The 25,225-nt window shown below is 37.5% G+C and overlaps 1 protein-coding gene across 2 annotated transcripts; it reads right to left on the bottom strand.

The window, feature by feature from the left end:
* Window positions 1-1,903: 1,903 nt before the first annotated feature.
* Window positions 1,904-25,101, bottom strand: LOC106629937 (interleukin-5 receptor subunit alpha-like). Of its 2 annotated transcripts, XM_074536224.1 has the most exons (13): window positions 24,927-25,101; window positions 23,979-24,048; window positions 16,987-17,153; window positions 15,180-15,380; window positions 14,688-14,842; window positions 14,409-14,556; window positions 13,754-13,862; window positions 13,478-13,665; window positions 11,325-11,461; window positions 9,684-9,828; window positions 6,483-6,570; window positions 5,208-5,295; window positions 1,904-3,050 (listed from the first exon to the last, which is right to left on the bottom strand). In XM_074536224.1, the coding sequence occupies exons 4-13, from the start codon at window positions 15,280-15,282 to the stop codon at window positions 2,928-2,930; spliced, it is 1,284 nt and encodes a 427-aa protein (XP_074392325.1). In that variant the 5' UTR covers window positions 15,283-15,380; window positions 16,987-17,153; window positions 23,979-24,048; window positions 24,927-25,101; the 3' UTR covers window positions 1,904-2,927. The 2 variants fall into 2 exon arrangements, with proteins under 2 accessions (XP_074392325.1, XP_074392326.1); XM_074536225.1 differs by lacking the exons at window positions 23,979-24,048; window positions 24,927-25,101 and adding an exon at window positions 18,749-19,371.
* Window positions 25,102-25,225: the final 124 nt, after the last annotated feature.

The raw sequence follows: 25,225 nt of genomic DNA, 5'->3' as shown, positions 1-25,225 counted from the left end.
CATTCCACCTGGACTTGAACACAGCTAGGGATGAGGCATCCTCAGCCTCTCTGGGCAGCCTTTTCCACTGCTTTATCATGCTCACAGAGGATTTTCTCCTAACTGCTATCTAAATCTACCTCCATTCTCCCTTGTCCTACCACAGCATGCTCTTGTGAAAAGCCCCTCCTCAGCTCTCTGGTCACCCCCTTTAAGTATTGGAAAGTGCTAAAAGGTTTCCTGGAAATCATCTCTTCCCCAGGCTGAACAACTCAAACCCTCTCAGCTTGTCTTCCTTAGGAGAGGTTCTTCAGCTCCCTGATCATTTTGGTGGCTCTCCTCTGGGCCTGCTCCAACAGGTCCCTGTGTTTTTCCTGCGCTGGGGGCTTCAGAAGTGGACATAGGACTTCAGGTAGGGTCTCACAGGAATGGAGTGGAGGGGGAAAATCACATCCCTGCTGTAGTTGGTCTTCTTAAGCCTCATGACATTCCCACAGGCCTGGTGCTAGAGCTTGACCAAGTCCTTCTGGATGGCGTCCTGTCCTTCAGATGTGTCAACCATACCTCTTCCCTTAGTGTCATCAGCAAACTTGCTGAGTATTTTGTCTAGACTGAGGTGTTTAATGCCAGCAATATATAATTTTTGCTCTCAGATAATTGTCTTTCTTTATGTATGCATTGCAGATTAATCCACTATTGGACAAGACGTGTTGGATTACTTTAGAATAATATTTTATTTTAAGGAAAAGTTATACCATTTGGGAATACACTGGTCAAACATTTCTTGGAAGGTTCCAGATCATGGATTTTGTTTTATCAAATTTGCACTTTAGGATTAATTTTCAATACAACTAATATTATCATAATGTTTTATGTGATGTGCCTCTGGAGGCTGTCATGTTCATGTGGGCAAGCTCTGTGTATTGACCAAGGTCTCTTGTAAAAAAAAGCAATTTTAATCAGAAAAAATTCTATTTAATTCTTCTATTTTCAGATAAAATAATAAAATTCCTTTCATCTTTATATTCCCTATCTTATTTTAAATCCTGGCACTGCTTTAAGATTTCAAGTAGTGCAAACCAAAACTATATAAAATATATGTATAAAAATATATATTATAATGAACAATATAATATTCACTGTGGCCTGATTTCACTCTATGAAGTCTGTGTTCCAGATGTGAGCGGCCAGTGTAGTTCTCATCTACCTCTCTTACCTCACTTATATTGTGATTTTTTTCATTTTATGCATTCTATATCCTCACCAAAAAAGGAATCTATAAGTTCATGATGCTTTCTAAGTGCCTCCTCTAATGATTTTTATCAGAAAGAAGGAATTCTTTCCCCTCTTCTTGAGAAAACGTGTCTGAACATTGGACCATGGTATAAATTGTGTGGTCTACCCACAGAGATGGTGTCTGATCATCCAAAAGAAAAATTGCTGTGTTGGCTGAGGGTTTTCCTCTCAGCACTAAGACAGAGGAGACACTCCAGGAGTTGTCTCTCTGAAACTTGACTCAGTACCTGATATCCACAATTTACTTCTGCCTGATGATTTGTGTGGGCCTCAGACTGACGGGTGTGGAGGGGAGAGCACTGGTGTCCAAAGGTAAGAGCGCCCTTACCTTCTGTGAAAAGTACAGTGCAAGAGGAAATGGCACATTACCTTCTAAAGCTGATTGTTCTTTTGAGGTCATTAACTGATCTTACAGCAAAAGAAGTCATTTGTAGTCCTTTTATTGTTCAGAGATTTCTAAATTGAGCTTTCCACTTGTCACCAGTCATTCTTAATAATAAAGGAGAAAGAGTGTAATCTTCTCCATTGTGGACTTTTTACCAAAACAAAAAGCACATTTAGGTGAATCAAGACTCAGCACCAAAGTATATCTTAGAAATTTTTATATTTCAAAAGCACAAATAAAATTTTTATATTGTTATTTGTTCCAATCAATATTATTCTGACATGGAAAAATATTACCAGTAATGAAAGCAAGTAATTTTTAGGTATCTTCCAAACCTTCCAGAAAATTATGTCCATCATTGATTTGTATTTCCCACTTTCAGAAAAGAAACACCTTCCTTGCAAAATCACTTCATTCTCTTCTAGTTAAATAAACATACTCTCAGCTAAGGGTTGGGATAATCTGCCCTGATTGTATACATGAAAATGGACTAGCATAGCTCATCACCTCATGGAATCAGTAGGAAATATTCTTTGATAGGACAGGGAAAAATAAATAGCAAAAATGGTCAGTTCTGAACTTACAACTTCTCTGAATTAAACTTACATTAAAAATCGCAATACAGCAGAAAACTTTGTTTTCTTTGTCTTGTCTAAAGTTTTCTTGTTATACTTACTTTACTTATTTTACCAACTGCAAAGTCCACAACATTAAAAGACCTTGTCTTCACACATATCTCTCCTCTTTGGTTGATGTGTGTTTACACAATGCAGTGACTCAGAAAGGAATATTTTGTTTTGTTTTCTTTTGAGTTTTAGAGATCACTTGTGAGATTCTCTTGCTTTTTCCAGAAACATTTACTCCTTCCACCATTTCTCATGACCACTTCAATCAGATGTTGAATAGCTAGTATGAGATTTGTATGAACAGCCAAGCTTCAAAAAGTCTTGATCTAGCAGACAGTGCTTGGAAGCCATTGTAGCATTGTGGAACATTAATTTCATTTTAACCCAAGTAGACCTCAATATTAGTTCATGTTTTCTGAGATGCTCTAATTTTACTGGTCTGAAGATCAGTATTTTTAGAGACAAACTACAAGATACTACTTGGTGTCTGTGATCCAAAGCTAATTTTAAGAGTTGCATGTTTTCAGAGCAGAAGTTATTGGGCTCAGACAAACTCCCATATCAGCTTTTTGATCTGTTGGAATATTGTCCACCTCATGGGAAAGTACACTTGCATGCAGATAAAAAAAGGCATGTCATCTCTATAGGTCTTCTAACATGAATTCCTTCAAACATTTCTGCAGTTGAATGTTCTCATCTCTGTTCTCTTCTGGTGTTCCCAGAGTAACCTCTGAGTTCATCTCCATTTGCATTGACATATGTTGCTGTTGGATAAAAATTACATTATGCATAAAGTGCACATTCACTGGTATTCAAAATTCTGTGCATTTCTACAAGCACTCAACTTATTTGGCATATATATGGGATTAGGACATATTGCTTACTCTGTTGCAACTGGAATACAAAGATAATATTAATTACTTTCTCAATCTACAAGTTACTCACAGGCACATTTACTTAGTTGTTCTGAGCCTTAATTTTATTTCTTGTCACTCTCCAGGCTGATATGACCATTGTGCCATCAACAATCACTTGAATCAACAGATCACAGTGTTGTCTCAGTAATTTGTTGCTATCATATAGACAGTAACTCCCCGGCTATGCTGTCTTCTGTCAAAGGTTTATTCCGTGTTTGTAATAGTTAAGGGACAGAAATAAATTCTTTCACTGTCAGCAACATTAAATATAGGGGTTTTTGTGATTATATTTTGAATACAAAGACCCCTACATAGCAGTTTACACAGTTCTAACACAAAGGGAGATACAGAATATAAAGCTGATGGTTATGATTCTTTATTCTGCTAGCCGATATTCATAGCCACAATGGGTATTATCAATTAATTTGCTCACAATTACTGGTAAAAATGGGTGAGAAGGACTTCAGCACAGAAGAGGTGATAAATATACTCTTTAACCAGCTGAACTGAGGGTCAACATGGCACTTTTAGCATCCAATTTGGTCAAATTATATTGACCAGAAGTATCATAGAAATTATTCTGAATCCTGAGAATATGAGACTTGACCTCAGGTCAGTTCTGGACCTCTTGAACTTTTCTGAGATGAGTGCAGTGAAGAGGAGGAGCACAGTCTGCTCTGGGACCCAGCCCAAGGCTTGTGGAATGAACTCCAGGGGCAAGTTCAAAACACTTCAATCTTTTAATTTGTCATTTGATTATATAGAATATGCACATAATTTTCCCCATAAATTCATTTTGAGAAGATAAGATTAAACAAAACAACGCATTCTGCTTGTCTCACAACTCAAATTATGATTCCTGGACTGAGATTTCTGTCAATGATGTAGGTATATTATTAAAAAATGCCCCAAAACACAATATTGGAAGGCATACATCTTTCTCCTGGGAAAGAAAACAGCATAAGGAAACACAATGGAAATTACTAGTTAAATTGCTGAATGCTCTACTAGATTTTGATATTTTGATATATGGCAGGATAGAGTAAAATTTACAGAAATCCTGCAGAGGCTCTGAACAAATACTTTGAGCACACAGATCAGAGAAAATCCTCATTACAGTTTCCTTTTTCAATGGTGCTTTCCACCAAAAAATCATAATTTGGGCACACCTGTGCCTTCTCATGTGTTGCAGAACCAGGTAAGAAGTAATCTTACTGTCCCTTCTAGCACACAGTTCACTGTGCAGCTTTTCTGGAGTTACACTGATCCTAATACTGCCTGACTAGCACATTTTTCCTTGCAACTCACACAATGACAGCAATAAGAAACACTGACTGTGCAAGCCAAGAAGCTCCATTAACAACAGTCTCCAAATACTGTAAATATTTAGCCCTTGTTTGCCAAGTTGACTAAAGACTTGTAATGTGGCATGAGATAAGCAAGCACCTGAGCTCATAGTGCATCAGCTCTTCCAAAGTAAACACCTCTGCTTGTGGCTTTGTCCTGAAGCAGGGGCACAGCTGTGGTAGGTTACATTGCATGCACTGTGCAGCCTCCTCCTTCCTGCTAGAAAAGTGTGCACATTTGCTGCTGCAGAGCCAATGACTTGCAGATTGCCACAAAAAGTTCCCCTTGATAGCTGGCTGACATGCTTACACATATATAACATCCCATAACTGACTATTCCTCAGGGACTCAGGGTGATCACTCCTTAAAATGTTGGCCCACTGAGTGGGGATACGCTGAAACACCTTGGAGCACACGGGACATTTTAGTCCCTTGAGGATTTTCTCCATCCTGTCTACTGACATCAGTCCTGTAACCTCCACAAGGTATTCTGTTCTCACAACAAATGCTGTACATACCTTTTCCCTCTTGTTTTTTTTTTGTTTTTGTTTTTTTTTAACTAAATGCTGTTCCAAATGCAATGCTGCACCATCTGATTGCAAGTAATGTCATGCGTGTCAGTGTGGTGAGAGAAAAAAGAGAAACAAGACACACTACCTGGTGGTGAGTCTCATCTGCTAACCACGTTTTGATACTGTTTGAAGGATGTGGAACAGGTGTGGTTAAAACTTCCAGGCATCCGTACCTGCAAGACAGTGATACAGGCACGCTACTATTCTTGTCTGCAGGAACAGATCAGACATTAATATAATATATATTTGTAATATATATTCCAGTTCCAAGACAGGCATCTACTATTTCTAAAGCCATTTAAAATTTTTTTTCTTTCTTTTCACTGGAGACAATTTTTTCAACACTTTCACTAGCTCTTCTTTAGCCTAACTGGTCTCTAACCTGCAAGAGTTTTGAAAGGACTGGATGCATATTAAAAAACCTATCATTTCTACTCAAATAATATTTCCAAGCAAAATGAGAACTTGTGGCATGCTACTGTGTCTGTAGCTTAAAAAATTGTTCCTATGTACTCTTTCCATAATTAAAAATTGATAATTTCTTTTATACAAATCAGGAATAGTGATTAGTCACTAATTATGCACTAATTAAATAATAAGTTTACTTTTAATAGAGGCTCCACTTACATACAGCATCTTCCAAATACTAAGGTATCTTGAGTCATCCTCCTATCTGGACAAGTTTATTTCTCAGTTCAAGAAAGCCTTTGCTGCCATAGGCAGCTGTCAATAGGGAAGCTGTGTTGCCAGGCAGAAAAGCAGTGGCATAGAGAGAGTTAGCAGCATTAACTGCCAGGGGGTGCAGGGCCACTACTCTGCTTTACTCTACTAATGGTATTAATAGAACAGCAAAGGAAATTCATTCCACCAGACTGACTTCCCCTTTTATTTCTAGCAAAGTCTCCCATTTAGAGTGAAAAACTACTGTCATAATACCCATGGATTATGACATGAAATTGGACAGCATGACATGCAGTTCATCTCTGGTCTGATTAATAGAGGTGGCCTTGATGCAGAATCTGTGAAAGCATGGGCTAGAGTCACACTGAAGATAGAGAGGCAGCTGTCAGAGTAAGATTAAAAAATGTCATTTATAGTGGCAGAAATACATCAGAGAGTAGGGTGTGAGACTGGATCTGTGGGGGACTGTGGTAGGAGCTGAGAGAGAAGAATTACAGGTGTCAGTGTCTTACACTAGGTCATAACATCAAGCACTAGTTTGTTAGAGCAATAGTTAGAAAGGAACAATTTACTGCTTCTTGAGAAAATCTGTGTTTGACTTTTTCCCATTGTATGGCTTACTCTCATCCTGATCCCTCTTCCACCAGAAATTTATACAATCATCAAAAATGTACACTACCTTCTACATGCATATATCAGCAGGCCTCCAAGGAAAACCAGAGAACAAAACAATGTGAGGCTTAGCAGTAGGATATCCACTGTCTTTTCTTAAAAAACAAAAAACAAAAAAAAAAAGAAAAGAAAAGAAAAAGGAAAAAGAAAAAAAAAGGGAAAGTAATGTTAATTAAATGGGAGAGGCTACGATAGTTAATAAATTGATGAATTGCACATGGACTCATAAATATTGCTCTATTCCTGAACTGTCACAGATTTAAAGAAACATTTCCTGGAGATTTTTTTAGGGGGAAAGGGCTTTTGACTTCAGCACTGTTCCTTCCTCCCTCTCCTCCTTCTAGCCCTCAGCCTTGCTGCTGTCTTTGTCCAGTACTTCCTCTTGCTTCATTCCATTCCCTTCTTTTCCTGGAATTCTTGTCTCATATCCTGGGCATGGCCTGTCCTGCCAATGGATATTTCCACAAAGCCTTGACCCCTCTGGATGTGAAACCCTCTGTCCATCTGCTCTTGGTATTTCTGCTGCTGCTCCTGAGCTGCTGCTCCCATCTCCACACACCATGGGTCCCCCTCCTCTGCCTCCTCACCACTTCACAGCTGTAACTGATTTAAGGCAAGATGAAAATAAAAGCATTTTGTCAAGCAAAATATTCTTTTTGTTTCAAGAAGCAGCATTTGGTTTCTATTATACTTACCTTTTTAACCCTGCTTGGCATAGTCCTAAAGAAATGGCATCAATACATATTTATGTTGTTTAACAAATACTACTACTCTGTACCTTGCATTTCTTCCTCCAAAATACCCAAAATAGCAATGTATTTGGTTGACTCAGAAATATTTTCTGGGAAATTTTATTTCTTGTTTAATATCTAGCTTCAGAACCACAAATAGTTTGGACCAGTTTTAACTAAGTATTTTGAAGAAAAACAGACAAGGACAGCTCTTAAAATATTTATAGTCTGAGGCCAGTTAACCAGTGATGTTAGGATCAATCTAGATTAAAAATCAAAATATAAAAGAATAAAAGTTCTGAGTTTGAACCCATTTATTTCCACAAATTTCATATGAAACCAAGAAAAACACTCAGAAACTTGTGGGTAGAACTTATAAGAGCATGTCTTATCTTCTTTAAAGTACAAAACTACTCTTTATTCACTTTAAGATGAAAAGAAAATTACTTTCTTCTTGCTGTCTGAGATGAGGGCTCAGAAAACTTATTCTGAACCACCTCTGGACTGTGTAATAGAATTTTTTTTGAGTTTGTGGTAATTCCTCTGCATCATTCTGCTAACTCTACATTGTGCACACACCCAGGAGAAGAGGAAGTCCTGTTCTTATCATCAGCTGAACCACAAAGGGGTTTGCTTCTCCTGCTTTCTTACTTCTTGCATTTTGGAGAGCAGCAAGAAAAAGAAGCACATATATTCTTTTGGGTAGACCATTTCATGGTGGGTTGGTTTTTTTTCAGATGCAAATGCTTTAAGTTTGACAGAAATAACAGAACTTTGAAACCAAAACTAGTGGCTTGGTTTGCAAAAATGCAGAACCCTTCTGAATTACTACAAACTTCAAAGTGATCTGTGAATGCTCATCAGCTCTAAAAATTAGACCAATTATTTCAAGTTTCTACATATGAATAAAGCTGATTAAACATTTCTTTTTTTAGCAGAAGGTTTTTATAGTAAACAGCTCAGTTCAGGTTAAATTGTGAAGATTTTTTTTGAGGGCATATGCTAATTCCAAAGGAGAATTAATGTTTTCCTCATGAGAAAATTAGCAAATTCTTTACATGTCAAAGGAACATTTCAGAACAAATATTTTAGTTATGTTTTGAATTATGTTATTTCATTTTGATGCTTCAGCTTTTTTTTTTAATTAAGGCTAAAATGCCTTTTTAAAATGCATTCTTAAAGAAATGTTGCACATTTCCTAGATGAAACAGTGGAATGTCAAGGAGAAGCAAACAAAAAGCAGGTCATGCTATGCTTCTTCAAGAATTTCAGTAGAAAGAGATCCTGTAACTCCAGAAAAATTGACACATTAAAAAAAATATTGAATGGATGGTTTTTATTCAGGTTACTTACATAGTGTCCATTTATACCTGCTTCCAATTAGAAGCAGATAGAATAATTTCCACAGAATCCAAAGTAAAATGGACAGAAAAATTTGTCTCAGCATGAAAAGAGGTATGTAAAGAGATTTGGCTGAGCACCTGACCCTCCAATGGAATAACTCCATATATTAATTTTATAAAAACCACTGATTCTTCCTGAGTAGGAAGGAGGGAAACTGCTGCACCACATGTGCAAAAATATAACATCTCTCCTGGCATTTCCTGTCCTCAGATAAATAGGGATTTGAAGCTCAAAGATCAATAGGACATATTCCAAAATACAGTCTGTTTTATTAAATAATGACACTCACCTTGTTTTGTTTTACTACCCATAGTACTGTACTTTTTTTTGCATGCTGACACACAAGTTTTTCTCTATAAATACAGCCTCAAACCGCTGTAATACTTCCCCTCTGCCTAAGCTGATGGTAGAAAGCTTCTGCATGTGGAGACATTTTTCTCATCATGGAAAGCACACCAGTGTTAGGGGTTTTCTTTACAGAGGTTGAAGGAAAAGTGTTGCAGTACTTTTGTTTACTTTGTTTTTGCAATGCTCTTGTTTACTTTGTGCTCAAGTGAGATGTTGGGGCCAGAGCATAAATTTAAATAAGAGCTAAACCATTTCCTATCTCTGTCAGATAAGAATTTATTCCACCAGTGTAATAAGTGACATTTAGGACTTAGTCCTTAAAGACTATATGGTTTGATGAATGGTAGGACTTTTGTGGATTTCTTGGCTTACTAACTCCAGTTGAAAATATTTTTAGAGATGTGTGGGCTGTCCTTTGCAGGGCAAGCCCACAGGGTGGAGGGATGTTGGTGTAAGGACCTAGTCAGCTGCTGACCATTATTCTTTCCTAAAGGCTGTCAAGAGTCAGGACAACAGTTCTGTAAAAAGCAGGGAATTAGAGCTCAGACTAAGGACTCTGCTTCCCTACAGCAGAGCTGTGTGGGCCTGGTGTGTGCCATGGACTCCCAGGTATTTATGCCCCAATACCAGCCTGGAGCAGAAGAGAGGCAATAATGAAGTAAATGTACTGAATGGTAGTAACATAACCCGTGAAAACAGCAATGAGTAGTAAGTACATAACTTACCATCATGAATAAACACTGGTTCACTCCATTCACTCCAGATCTTGTTTGCTATGCAAATCTCTTTCTTTACCCTCACTTGTGCTGCACATCTTTTTCCTGGCTTATGAAATGGATACTTATAGTTCTCTGCAGTGACATTTGCAATCTATCAAGAGAGGTTTAGGGGATTGTTTTAAAATATTTTGCATTGCAGTTCAAACAGATGTAAACTAGGGATGTCAAATACTACTATTTACATCTCTAACTAGTAGGAAGAGGTTTTCAAAACAAGTTCTTATGTCCAGATACAATTGACTCTCATCTGATGTGTGTTAAAACTCAGAACTGAACATGAAGAGAGACTGGAATTGACAAGATGCAAGGAGGTATAATTTATGGCAGGACATTAGGAATTTGAAAACACTGATTCCCCTTTCATTTTTTATCACACCACATATAGGATGAACACAGTAACTATGGAACTGCAAGATTCAAGATTTTGGTATGGGTAGTCTGCTACACTTGCTTCTCTGTTAGAATAAAATCTTTCATTTTTCACCTTAAGAACATCCATTGTTTTGGTGGCTGTCCTGAAATATCTTTAATTGTGCCTATGAAAAAAAAAGAACATCACTTCAAAAGATCAAGCCCAAACATGGAGTGGTGGAATTTAAAGAAGAGGAATCTTTAAATAATCCCTAATCACTTTTAAATACTAAAGCAAACTTCTATAAATAAACAATGTTAAAAATTTTATAAGTAATAAGAAAGAGAGAAAACTCTTGCTTGTAGAAGTTAAAAGTGATGTTAAAAGGCTGCAAAGAAGTAGAAAGTATGAATCTTATACATGGAGAAACAGGGAATCTTTGCTTCCTTGGTGTTAGGAAAGCACGATCTGTTCTCTTCATACTGGCTGATGTGGTGTGGATTTGACTCTGTGCACCAGGTCAGTTCTTTCTGTTCCCTTTAAGGCTTTTCCAGTTCTGGTGTCTATTAATATTTTGTGGCACCCAAAGCACAATATGAAACTTCAGGGGAAACTCAGCATCTAAACGGGCAAGTTAGTTACAACCTGCATCTTACATGTGACATGCTGGTCATATACACTTAAATAACATTTGACCTTTGCCTAACACAGAATGATTGACTCAGTTTGTGGTTCAATGCAATCCACAGGCCTTCTTTCTTCTGTGATGACTCCTATATTTTAATTCCTTATTTTGTGTTGACATATTTGACCTGAATTTCCTAATCATAGGATTTTCCTTATTACTGAGTTTTGGCTTGTTGATTTCAGACTTAAACAGAATTTCAAGTTCTAATCTTGTTTTCCATGGTACTTGACAATCTTTCCTAACTTTGAGACGATATTCTTTTTCTATAACAAAAAAAGTCAATACGGTCTATGTGATAATAATGCGCAATTCAAATTTAATATAGAAGACAAAACCTTCAACTTCATTCAATGCAAGCCTGACTCTTAAAGATTTCATAAAATATATTGATTTTTCATTTTTATCAGAAAGACAAGTTGTATTATTTATTAAAGACAAAGGGATTTCAAGTTTGTTTGAAATTAAATTCTGTTAAGTTTGAGGGATGCCTTGTTTTTGTGGAAGTTATGTTGTAAAAACGAAGTGTACTACTAGGGAAGCTGATTACCTTATGATCTGTTATTTTCACCTGGTACAAAAAACACTTTTCCCTTGCTGAACCAATGGTAGGTGGAGGTTTCCAATGAATTTTAATACTTTTGTTTTCGAGAGAAACTGAGACGTTGATTGGCGGGTTCAGCTTCTCTGAAAAATAAAAGAGCGCAGAGAGACCTTCTGTACCTCATGCTCTTTCTTGTATTTAAACAGATGTAAAACAAATGAAAGTACATCAGTCCTTATAATACACAGCTGAGTGTTTTGGAGTTTGCCACACCCAAAAACATTCTAGTGAGTGACACATTTTCTTTGAAATTGCTGTTCAGTAAGTACCTCAAAATAAAGAGACGTAGTTGGGGTTTCCCATGTATCTTTCTAGGAAAGGCAGAAAGAAGGAAGGAGAAGAAGGCCCTCTCCAGACTCAGTGTTGGTGTAGAGGAGACCTTGAGTCTGCTACTGACTCCATGTCTTGTAGGATACATGTGTTTTGTCAACCCTCAGTACTGGTATTATTACTTTTTAAAAATGGAATTTCTTCTCTCAGAGAGGGGTTTCAGTGGGGACACTTACAAAGTCTTCATACAATCTTAGAAGGGTTTGGGTTTTAAGGGGCCTTAAGGATCATCTAGTTCCAAATCCCCTGCATAGGCAGGGCCACCTCCCATTAGAGCAGGTTGCTCAAACCTCCATTGAACATGTCCTTGAACACTTCCAGGGATGGAGCATCCACAATTTCCCACAACAGCCTGTTGGCCAGAGAATTGTCTGATTCAATACATGGAGATTGCTGCAGATGCTTAAGAAATATCTCTCTTTCTCTCTCCTGCAGAGAAGCAAGCAAGCACTTGCTGTGGAGGAAGTACAGTGTTGGACATTTGAGTTCCCAGGATTTCAGCTCATATATATATATTCAGCTTATATCTGGACTCATATGAGCAAGCCTATAGTTTATTTTTTAGCATGGCAAGTGTTAGAGCACTGCTGCTGAGTGTGTGCTCAGTACCCAGGCATTCAGTCCTTCTCAGCTGCTGCTGCATTTCTGTGAAAGGAAGAACTCCATCTGGAGTTTTCTGAAAAATCCCTGCCAGCAGAGGCAGAAGTGCCTGGCAAGTTTCTGCAGACGGGGTCAGTGAGGTCTGGGGATAGCAGGGCTGCACTGTGAGGAACCCAGAGAGGGCGAGTGGCAGCAGGACGGGTCCCTGCAGCTGCTGTGCTTGCTCCAGCAGCCTTTGGGTGTAGGGGCACACCATGAGCCCTGAAGAGACATGAGCCTGGACAAGAGGCAGAAGCAGAGTTTTATTCTTAGTCTCAAAAATACTGCTGCCAGACCACTCTCCCTTCTGTAAGGATGTCAAGAATAGGCAGCAATTTCATTTCTTCCTTTTGTCATATGTCAGATTATGGCTGGCTCTGATTGCAGTGGGAAGCTTTAGGTAAAGCAAACAATTTTAATGTCTTAGAAAAGGTTAGAGGAGATCTAACTCAGAATAAATATTTAGAGTTTTAAATTATATTTTTGTGATCCCTTGAGCTATGACTGATTCCCAGGTTACAGGTCTGCAAGACAATCAACATGTTAAAGACTTAAAAGGCACTTGAATCTGCAATCTTTGCTAAATTTCAGGTGAATTTCTTACCCATGAGATTAATTCAAACTTCCCAGAGAAGTTAGGAAAAGTAATTTTATATGATCATTCAAAACTGTTGATGATTAAAAATAACTGCCAAGATATTTTTAACTTAAAAAATAAATAAAAATTCTACTAATGTTTGAGAACATTCATATTCTTAAATTTAGGTTATAAGTGAGACTTGTGACTATTTATGTTCTTTTTTCTTAATCACACTTGCTCAGCACTATAAAAAAAGGATAGAAAAAAAAACTGTAGAAACAAGGGTACAATGGTTATAAATAGTTTCCTCACATTAGCCTATTTTATCTTTTAATTAAAATTATAGATAAACAATGTTTTTAAATCAGACAAAAAAATTAAAAAGTCTACATCCCTATTACATTTTGTTTAATCTTTGTGCAACATTCACACTAAGATGAATGCCTAAATAGTTGGAATTAATATTATGACTATATCACACCTTTTTTGCTTTTCCTGAAGTAACCAATAAATAAAATTTTCATAATATACAGTAATAGACAATACTTACCTATTTTCTGAGGTGTGAAAGCTTTGAAATAAGACAGTACTCTTGAACTATTTCTCAAATTTCTCACAGTTATGTTTAAATTTATTTTCCTTGATGGTTGGAAATGTATTTCTTTCATATAGCATCCAATATTTTTCTTCCTTGCATTTTTTATATATTGCTGGCATGCAAAAACCTTTCCTACATGTCTGTGAGAAGGAAATAGAAGGTTTTTTTAAATCAAAGACTTAGGTCCAAAGTCATGGTTTCATACTTATTTTGCTAAACATCCTTTACCTGTATGAGGTAAAGATCTGGATATCTTCAGGAGCTTCTGCTTTGATGTGCCAGGTGCAATTGAAAAAAGAAATGTTATATATGATGCATGAGAGATTCTGAATGTAAACTGCAACAAAGAAATGGTAAAAAGAAAGAGTCATGTTGAATGAACATTGATTTCCTAATAACAACATGATGGTTGCCTTTACAAACCTATTACATTGGCTTATTTCTAGAAGCATGAAAAAGTGCTATCTGAGAAAAAACAGGTATTTTTGCTTTGTAGACTGTGAAAATTGGGATGCATATTTACTACTGACACCAAAGCCTTACTAACCCACTTAAAAATAAATTAAAATCTCTGATCTTTTAAGAATTGCTAAAATCATATGATACAAAAGGCAATCTTCATGATACATGAGTTCCTAGGGAAAATGAAAATAGGGTTTGGGTCATACTGACGTCTTGCTCAGCAGAGCTGGAGTTTTCTGAATCTGAACACATCTAATAAAGGAAATAATTCTGCAATATCTCAAGATATTATGAACCATGTTCTTAACATATCTGTACAAAAAAAGTAGCAGAAGATAATAATGAGATTTCAAAAATTCTCCAAGACAGGAAATTATCATAAATGCTTGGATGTCCAAACAACAAGCAGGAAATAGCTGACCTGGAGGTGCCTTGTAAGTAAGTTCTGTCCAGTCACTCTCCTTAATTATGTCTTCTGTTTCTTTTGCAAAAAGTTGTGTCTTAACTTTAGCATTAAAACCAGAGTGTAATTGAAGATGTATTATCTTTTCCTTCTCCTGCAGTCTTTCCTAGGAGGAGGAAGAAACTCCATGAAGGTAGACAGTTCTAAGTATTGAAAGGGAAATTATGCAAACTCATCTACTGAATAATACAATATATTACTTCACTTTACACTATGAGCAACCTCTGAAGAACTTACTTTCCTCTCCTTAGTGGTATTGAAGAACTTATAACTCAAAATATACTTCACGGTGTATTTCTTGGTTTCTTCTTTTGTCAGGTTGTTGTTCCAGGACAAAATGACTCTTGAATCATCCTTGGTGGCCCACATAACATTATGCAGCCTAAGTGCATCTGCAATTACAATGATATTACATAGAGAGAGGATCACCCACTGTGTACACTAAGGAATTATCTCTCAGCAAGGCTTGCATGCCCAGTAGCTCTGTCAGGACCTCTGCTCTTGCGTGGAGCAGGAATTTCTGAGCTTTGCTGAATATGACTTTCAGCAATGGGAATCATGATGCTCTTTGCAGCTCTCAAAATTAATTGACTCACTTTTGCCTGTCTTGGACACCTCCCCTTCTGTAGGTCTCTGTTTCTCCCTATGGGCCGTAGAAAGTGCCTTGACAAGTTCAGATTAGAAATCTGGGAATGTTAGCCTGGGATGAACTGCTAATAGTCTACTTACCCTTTATGTCTTCTTTTCCACTTGCCAGGACTGTGGAAAACAGTTTCTTATGTTGGAAAAAGCTCAATATCAGCAGGACATGAATGACTGTCACACGTGCCATAGCAAATGTTTTGGGCCACAGGTCTGAAGGAACTGGAGACTCTTTAGTTCCAAGCTTGGTTGAAAAAGTAGTTAGAACATGCTGTTTTCATTTTGCACCTGTGAAATATTAGGAAAGGGTCAGCTAGATGCTTAAAAGGTGTCTAAAGTACAAAAGGTAAATATGAAATGGCATTTCTTTGGCAGGTCTTGTTGACAGGTGCCTGCTGTTGCTAGGATGTTTGTACTGAGCCCACTCTTTGAGTGGGGACCAGGGCTAGAGAGAACGTGTGCCCTAGAGCAGAGGTGCTGAGTGACAGCACAGCTTTGATTGCAAGCCAGCAACACAGATATGACACTGCTGACACTGCAAGTGTTTTGGCAGGGCCCACCTGACATAACCATGACTAGATTTAAGCCCAGCAGCTCTCCCTGTGTGTTATCTGGCCTCTTGTGACCACAGAGAACTGTAATTTCTAGACTGTGACTTGCTTTACTGGTTTAGGAGGATATGAACCATTAGAGATTAATCCTGCCATTTGAAAAAGTATCAGCAAAAGAATTTCAGGTGTTTGCTAAATTTGGAATACAGTGGGCAAAGGGATTCAGACTGATCAAAGTTGGTTTTAGCAAGACAGCATTGTTATTTCTCAGAAGGGTCTCCTTCAGAGGTTGCTTTAATGTAAAACAACATTTGATACTCTCTGTGTTCATATGCCTCCATGTTCAGAGACTTTCACTCACTGATTTATCTTGGCACTGATAGTTTTCACTTTTAAATTCTTAGACATATTGTGTCCAGGGATCAGCACCTGGAGCCATATCAAAAGGTTCACAATACATTGACTAATAAGTGGCACTGGTCATGTAGAGGAAAATGTGTGAATGTTCAGCACATGAGGAAAATCTGCAATGAGGTTTCCTGGAAAAAAAGAAATACACATACACTTAAAATTACATACATATACAGATTAATTTATAATGCTATTTTATCACAATGCAGTGAAAAAGAGACCACTTAAGGAATTCTGCCCTTGTTTATAAATGCTGTGAAAAAACCATAACAGAAAGCTGTGAGGCAGAGGTTTCCCCATTCTGTTCATTCTGGAGTGATCTCAGTTGTAGCACCAGCAGCAGCTGTACTGTGCCAGTCACACTATGCACATGGCCAGCCAAAAAAAGAGTAAATTCTCCTCCTTGGTGTGCCCAGGTAAGAAGCCAATTCAAAAAATTCTAATTTGTCTGGAGAGGGAAGGGGTGAGCTGTGCCATTAATTGTGCTCCTAGAACAGTATGGTGTGTGGTAAGAGGAAAAAGTCAGGAAAAGTATAAATAAAAACAAGGAAATTTTGATGGTTTACTATTCAACACGTAGTGGCTCATTCCTCTCCATGGAATGGAGAAATCAAAAACAGTCCTAGGAACATGTAAGTACTTTATTTAAATTAGCAGAAAGGGAAAATGAGGATGGAAAACACTATGCAAGTTAAAATACCTGTGGTTAATATTAACATGATTTTTTTTGAAAAACACAAGTCAAAAGGGGATGTGGAACAGGAAAAGGAACAAAATAAATCTTACAGTAGCAACAACTTTTGGTGTTGGAAACAAAAATAGACATAATTTGTGCAGCAATATAAATGCATTTATGGTTTGAGACAGGACACACAGGGGCAGACAATCAAGACTTTTTAAGTCCGAACAAACTTAGAAAAAAGCCAACCAACCTGAGTCAAAGAAAGGCATTTCAGGTGAGAGCAGTGCTGTTTCCCCAAGGTGAGCTGCTCCTAGGAGTGCCTTTAGTGCAGGACTGAGAGGCTCCTCTGCCCTCAGTGTGCAGTGAACATGAGCACCTTCTCCCACCGGCGCTGCGAGGATGGACAGGGAGAGCGGGCTGCAAACAGCACCAGGGAAAGGCATGGAAACAGGTACATGGAAAGCTACCAGAAAAACTATTAGAGGTGCATGCACAAGCTCACATCCCTAGTTCAGCAGCTCTAGGTGCTGGGGGAATGCTTATGGAATGGGCTGCAGGAGGTGGCCAGAGTTGGGGATTATTTCTGAGTAGCATCTCCTGTTCTCACTGCTGCAGGCAGAACAGCAGAAGGACAGCTGGGCTGACCCCACAGGGTATTTCTTATGTTTATATACAATTAATTAGTCCACAAAAAACAGTAAAGTGAAAGCACTGCGGCATAATTACGCCCAGAGTGACCAGGAGGGAACAAAACCTGTCCATACATAAAAAGCTTTTGATTCACAACTTGTCAAAGAACAAGTATTTTCATTTATGCCAGCATAGATGAGTTGAAAGGCAGAACATTTCTTCTCAGACATATGCAGACAGGACTTTGTGCTCCTCATCCTGTGTTACAAAGAGGTTTGAGTTAGCATATGGTGCTGAAATTCAGACCATGATGTGCAAAATGAAATTCATCACCTGACAATTTTTTTTCTAATAATATTGTCTGGCTCTTTTGTCTCTGAAAAAATGCATACTAGCCAAATATGCCAAAACTAGCCAAAACTGCAGACAGTCCAGTTAATCTAGTGGGACAGAAATTATCTCAACAATCTAAATCATCTAGAAAAACAACAATAATGCAAAAAAACAAACAAACAAGAAATTCCAAATTCTTTTCAAGCCATGTCCTGTCAAAAATAGGGCTTTAAAAAAATACTATACGTATTTTACCATTTCTTTTTTTTTTTTTTAATTTGTTCCATCTCTTTTACTTCTGAGCTTCAGCTACAGCTAATATGATGCCCAGCAATGTCTGGTGTACAGTAGTGCATTGCTGGAGTAAGAGAAAGGGAATAGAACTGACAGGAGCTGCCAGCTCATCCACCACTGCAGCTGCAGAGGCTGTTTGTACAAAACCCACCTGCTGAATTTGGGAAGCAGACAGAGAAAGAAAAATTAAAATAGCTAAAACAAGTTTCATGAAACTTAGGAGCTGTTACTTCAAGTGGCAGAACATGAAACAATTAAATTTTAAATCTGCATTATACATGTGTTTGAATAAAGCTATTTTTGAAAAGTTTCTGGAGCTGATTATTATATCTTCCTAAATGTAGAAGTTAATTCTTTAAGAAATAGTTTTTATATACATATGTTTTCTTTGAAAAATAAATTGCAAAATTTTCAAAAAAAGACAATTTCAGGTGGTCTTGAAAATTATATTATGCCAAATTTGGAAAGTAAATTCAACAATTAAACAATGAAATCTTTTATTCATTGTTCTAATGCGCAGTTTCAGATGAAGAGAATCACTGGACTGTTTGTCTGATTACGATTACCTAAAACTAAGACTTAATTAAAGGTTGTCAGGTTTTCAACATTCCCCACCCCTATGCCGTATTTTATAGTAAAAGATGTAGAAATTGATCAATGAATGATGAAATAAGCAATATAGGTCAAATAAAGTTTAAATCTCTTGGTAGCTGAAGAGTCAAATGTACCATTTACATTATTTTTTCAAAACTTACCTCAATTTTAATGCTTGTTAAATCCTGTGTACCCATGCATCATTTGGGCTGAGAAGTGGGACAGATCAGCACTGGAGAACGTCTTGGTTTAGGACTACAGCGAGAAATTGATTCAGGGGACTTCCCTTTTCACAAGGCACTCCCTCAGAAAAGCCCATTGCAAGGGCCCTTCCCACTGAGGGGCTGGAGCACACCTCTGAATAAAGCAAACACTGCCTGGAACCTTCCCCAAGGCCTTTGGACCTCTAAGGAGACACATCTCTGCATGACTAACTCAGAAGTCAGAGCTGCCATGACTTTCCCCTTTTTGTATATGGAAGAGAAAGGTTTCAAAACTTTTTTGTGTATTTTAATAAGCTTTTATCTTTTAAGAAGAAGTCAGATTAAAGAAGAAATTAAATCACACAGTTCAAGTGTGACCTATGAAATTAAAATCCCAGAAAGATCCTACCCTACTTGCCATTGTTCTGCTGGTTTTTAGTGGCTGATACGTATCTTTTAGCTTGTAGCAAATTAAAAATATAAAAGTCACAGAACTAATCAGGAAAAAGAACAAATAAATGTTGCATCTTGAAGAGGTAGGACTGTCTGTTTAACTCTTCATGTCTGAAGGTTTGCCCAGCCTGGTCTCTGAAATTTTCCTTTTAACTAGCTTCATTATAAAGTAAGTTAATTTGCAGTTGCAAATTGCAATTGCAAGGCACACTGACAACTTATGAATGTCATTTTTGGTGGAGGTGACTGACTTGATAATAAGTGGGCTTGAAATCAAAAACTTTGTTCATACACACTGATATTTTGCATTCCAGCTTCCCATGTTAAGTTGAATTTGGAGGGGCAATAATGGATAAAAGTTGTGGTGATTTTGGGGGGTTTTTTGTTTGTTTGGGTTTTTTCGGTTTTTTTGGGGGGGATTTTTGTTTTTGTATTTTGGCTTGGAACAGATATGACACCTTGTTCACATAAAAAAGTTTATTCACTAAAGGATCTGACCCCAGGTTTTGATGCAAAAATGAACTTAAGGTGTCAAGAATACATTATTTATTGCCTTTTCAAAAACTGCCAAATTTGGACAAAATATTTCACAATCCCTTCTATAAAGGGCTGAGAGGTCAAGTAATATATTTTTTATCATTTGTTAGCTGGTGTGATCCTTTCCAGAGCACGGAAACCAGCTCTTCTTCTTTGCTTTTCCCCATCTTTGGGTACTGGACACAGTAGATAAATGCTGAAAATGGAAGAATCCCATAAAACACCTTTGATGCTTGTTCAGTGAAACCTGAATATCTTCACTCTCGTCCCAGGCAGAGGCTGTTACAGTTATGTATGGAAATAGTTTTATTTTTTCAGTATGTGTGTTAAAAATGCATGTTTCAAAGAAAACACAAACAACAAACAAACAAACAAAAAAATCCAGCTATAGAAATGTAGTAGAGAAGATCAATGAAATGTTTTGTGTTGTTAATAGTAAAGTCTTAAAAACAGCTGCTTTGTCTTTTTGGTGCCTCTTTCTTTTAACAAAATATTTTTGACAGTGATTACTCTGACTTATATCTAGTCAGATATTTCTCTATATTTCCTAGTATCAAAAACAATAACCAACTGCCATCATCACTCCATAACCACCCCCCAAACAAACATAGAATTAATCCCAGAACTAACCCCCCAAAAAAACAAACAAAAATACAAACCATGATCATTAATAATCAACCAATCACCCACCAAATTTTATGTTCTTATAGCTTATAAAAAGCATGACTGAAGATGTCAAGATGGCATCTATATAGATTCAATAAGCTAATCTTGATCTTAGATTAGAAGGCGATATGTTTAGGTCCATGTTTTTGGGGGTTTTTTGGGGGGGTTTTTTTGGTGGGGATTTTTTTGGTTTCTTTTTTGTTTTTGTGGGGTTTGTTTTGTTTTATTTTTTGGTTTGGTTTGGTTTTTTTGTTAAAGCTAGATAGTAAAATTCAAGGTAAAGCTAAACCAACTTTACCTCAAGTGCGTTAAGCCAATTGCTTCCTTATTCTGGTGTTAATCAGACATGATCTTATGGTGGGGATGTACAAAACCCACATTTTTCTAATGATGAACTGAGATAAAGGAAGGTAAATGTTTCTGGAGAACTCTGACTATACTTAGAAGTGTGTTTTATTTAAGTGAGAAGAGCGTGACTTGGAATCTCAAATCCAATGGTAATAGTGGCAAACCTGACCAAAAGCCCAGTACTAAATTTTTAAAATGTAGAAAACTTTATTCCCCTGTGTCTCCTGTTTATTAGAAAAACATGCAGATTTTGTCTGGTTAAGGTGTGGTTTATACTTTGAATTAAGTACAGGTAGCACCTCAACAGTTGCAATTTTTTTCTTTCTCTTCTTTTACACCATAACTCACTGCCATTACTGTCTTCAGAGAAAAGAAGTCAATTACTTTGCACACATTTTTTGGAGCTCTCTTAAAATTTTAAATAAATAAAGATTTTTATTTCATTTTTCAAATCTTCATATGTTAATTTATTCAGGAAAGCAGGAATGGCAGGAACTTAGCACCTTTTTTCCATCCTCTAATAGACTCTCACACTGAGTTGTGTTACAGTTTCAGTCCATCAAAGGGATGCATTGGAATCACGTGTGGATTTGGGCTGATCAAAACAGCAAGTCATGTAATTAAAAATATCCATAAAGCCAGTGCACTCTGCAGTTACCTCAGCAGGGTTTAGGTGCCTGTGGAAAGGAAGGACTGCTCACACTCCATAAAGCCTGCGCTCTAAGCAGTGTTTAGTACTTGACAGCCCCTTCTGTCTCATTCCTCTGAGCCCTGTGTGGGGCCAAAGATGTCCCAAGCTTGTGACTAAAGGACAAGGTCTTTGTGACTAAAGGACAAGGTCTTTCCCTTGTCACAGTCCCTGCAGTCTAGTTTGTTATGTCAACAAAACTAGCATTTGCAATCATGTGCTGGGGATATTTGGGGTGCTCTTGGGTTCCACCTCTGTTTACACCAAGGGAGGAAGAGGGAAAAACTCATCTTTTGCTTTGTACTGAAGTGAAAATGAAGTTTCAGAAATTTGGGCTGTTAGTAACCTGTTTCACTGCAAAAAGGAGTAGTGAGGCAGGCTTGAAGGATAGCAGGGAGTGTCCTGAAAGTGATACTGCTTGTTAACAGAAGGGAATTTTGAAATCACAGCTTTCTACTTCAGTGACTAAATTTCCACCATCTGGGTATCTTAGTTCTGCTTTAAATCTGATCTCATGTTTCTGTTTCATATAATAGGGATGGCAATTGTCATGCAGCCATCTGCTCTGCCTATTCAGTCTCAAAATGTAACATTTCTTTTGACATGGATTATTTTGTAATACTTTTCAAACTATGTGTATGTACATACACCACAGTGAGGCTTGAGATCTCCTGGAGGAGACATTTCTTTGTTTTCTGAAAATTATCAGCTGCAACAAATATCCAGCTGTTGACAGTGAAAGTCAGCCTTAGATCCAATGTCTCTGTTCCAGCCTCTCTTGAATCCTACAGGCAGAGATTTATGAGAGAATGTGCAGGTTTCAGGTTCACTGTAGGGTATTTCTTAGTTCATCGTTTGCATTGAGGTGACAAAGAGTCCTATAAAGGAGTGCAATACTATACAGCCATGTTTGGCCTTGGTTAATCTAGAGGAATCAGTGAAATATTTCAATTATAAGAATTGTGCTGTAAGGTTTGTGAGTACAAAACCATTAGACTAGACCATTTAACACCTGACTTAGGATATGCACTGCATTTAATGGGAGAGATGGGGGAAGGCATGAATACAAAAAATCAGATCCCTAATCTTTCTTGAGTGAAGAACTGAGGCACAGAGAGATTCTACAAGTTTTCAAATCACACTAGATATATCTGAAATAGCTAATTGCTACTATTCTGTCATTTCCATTTTAAGTTTAATGAACTACATAAAAAAACTCAACACTGGTCAGAAGCTGATGTCTCATTATGCACACAAGTTTCCTCTGGGGTGATGGTCAGACTACTGATGCAGCACAATAATTGTGACTACAAGCAGCCTAAGACAATAAGGCTTGAAAGAATGATTTATCTTTTATCATTAGAACAATAGCTATGCATCCTGAATATTTCTAGGAAGAGATCCTTGTGTATTATTTCAAGAGAACTGGTGAAACACAGCCTAATAGAGAGAAAATTCCTAGGCACTTCAGAATATACATATCATAACATGATTATTAATTTGTGCAACTATTCCTGATCAGATATTCAAGTGCTGACAGCAGAATAGTTAATGTCTGCTCTCCCTGTTAGGATAAAAACTTTAAAACCACGCAATTTTTTAAAAAAGAAAAAGAGATGCTAAACAAGAAAAAATTTCTCCATTCTACTCCTTTCATGAATCAATGTTAAATTATCTCCATGCTGCTTCTATACAATTATTATAAGAATTTCTTTCCAAATTATTCATTCTATTTCCCTCCCCTGCTGGTATGCAGAAAACATTTCAGGTACTCAAAAAAACTCCCTACAACATTTTTAAACTTTAGGTCTCAATTTTCTTAATAATGCCGCCATCAAGAACTAGGACTGGCACTGGCAAAGTGTCTATTGATTTACAAGTAGTCACTAAAAATCTGCTTCCTGTCTAGTTTTGTGATATTAAATAAAACATCTAGTGCTCATATAGGGTGCTTATGGCCTAACCAAATATGACAACTTATATGAGCAGATGGCATTCTCAGTGAAGACAAGTATGTCAATGTCCATTATAGAACCAAACATGGCGAAGAAAAAAGGCTGTCCAAATGCCATAGCCATCATTCTAGGAAGAATTCCCTTACCCTCGCAACATTCCTCCCTACCAAACTCTATCTGCCCAAGAGCACAGCAGTGAAGAGCAGCATTTAAGACTCAGTTGAAAGAAAACTGACTCCCAGCCAGTCTGGTGATGTAAAATTCATCAGAGAGTTGCAGAGGGAAGACGTCCATCCATCTGCCAAGTGAAAGTAAGTAAACTGCTTGTTTGTGGAACAGCTTTTGCTCAGTTTCAAAACATGTCAGCTTCCTCACAACTGAACCATCTAAGCAAATAATTTCTCTTGGTGACTTCACCCAGAGAGATATTCAGAAATTCATTCTGTTTTACAGAAAGATACATTTCTAGGCACTGTGCTCATCAGTATTAATTATTGGTCAACATTGATAATTGTGCTTGTTCAAACTCCTTATTACTAACCTGGACTCATGAATACAAATTCTTCCATTGAGATCTTGTGGTGCCTCAGCCTCTTCTCAGGGCCAACACACTGAGAAAGAAAGCCCACCGAAAGGCAGATTTGAGAGACTGGAATGTTAAAATGGTTAATGACTCAAAACCACTGGCCATTTGCAAAAGCTTCAGGTGCTTTACTGACCATGCTCAAAGTAATCATCCTGGTGCAGAGAGGGTGCACCAGCACCACCAGAGGCTGCAAGCTGGGGTTTGAGCCAGGTAAGGGAAGAGGCCTATAAGAAGCAGATGGTGCGAGGTGGGATAGTGCTTGTACCATGTCCTGTGCTCTCCCTAACACAAATTGTTCTAAAATAAACCCTCCATATTTCTATTTCTATTTCTTTCTATTATTTCTATTAGTTCTATTTCTATTCATCTACCAGTCAGTGTCACTTCACTCTTATCTGCCCCCCCCAAAAAAACTGGTTTACCCTCATCTTCTGGGGTGGGCTGTAACAGCAATGAGCTTTGAAACAACTATATTCTCACTGAAAAGACTGACCTATCTACAGACACTGTTGCTTGTCATCAGTAAAAATATAGACAGGAAATATTTTTATAAAGTCCTAAAATGTTGCACAGTTAATAAATCTGTTTTATTCTACATTTTAGAAAGGTTTGAGAGCCATCTGAAATCTGCACTTGTGCTTCAAAATAACTTGTGAGTGCAGAGTGGAGGTTATTTTTCAGTATCTCAGTGGAGGGTACTTGATTTTTCTGACTAAAATATAATTTTTTGCTTGCGGATTGAAAAAAAACAATGAAGGTGGAGGAGAACCTGCATTTAAATCTGTCAGACAGAGGAAGGCTGCTCCAGCACAGAGAAATGAGGGAGGGTTCCTGCTTCTGGAAAATTGAGAGAAGGGAGTGAATTGTGCTGACATTTTAAAAAGGAATGTTGTTAGGACTTACCTATGGCAGAGGTTCACACTGGTTTCAGTCCATCCATGGTTTTCTGTGCCCCAGGAAGGACACATGCTTTTCTGATGGAGAAGATGAGAGAATGCAACCCTCTATGATGCTACTTCAACTGTGAAGCTTATATAATTCCCCATCTAGTGTTCTGGGGAGTCCCAGTGTGACATATTCTTCATTCTGAGATGATTTCTCAAAACTCTAGCTTCCACTATGGATCAAGCTTGCCTTAACATTTTCAAATCCTTTCCCGCATTCTGTCCAGTGTTACTTCCCTTTTCCCACAGATCTGCTTA

Source organism: Zonotrichia albicollis, chromosome 2 (assembly GCF_047830755.1).
Source record: "Zonotrichia albicollis isolate bZonAlb1 chromosome 2, bZonAlb1.hap1, whole genome shotgun sequence".
Lineage (NCBI taxonomy): Eukaryota > Metazoa > Chordata > Aves > Passeriformes > Passerellidae > Zonotrichia > Zonotrichia albicollis.
This window is presented reverse-complemented; position numbering and strand designations above follow the sequence as displayed.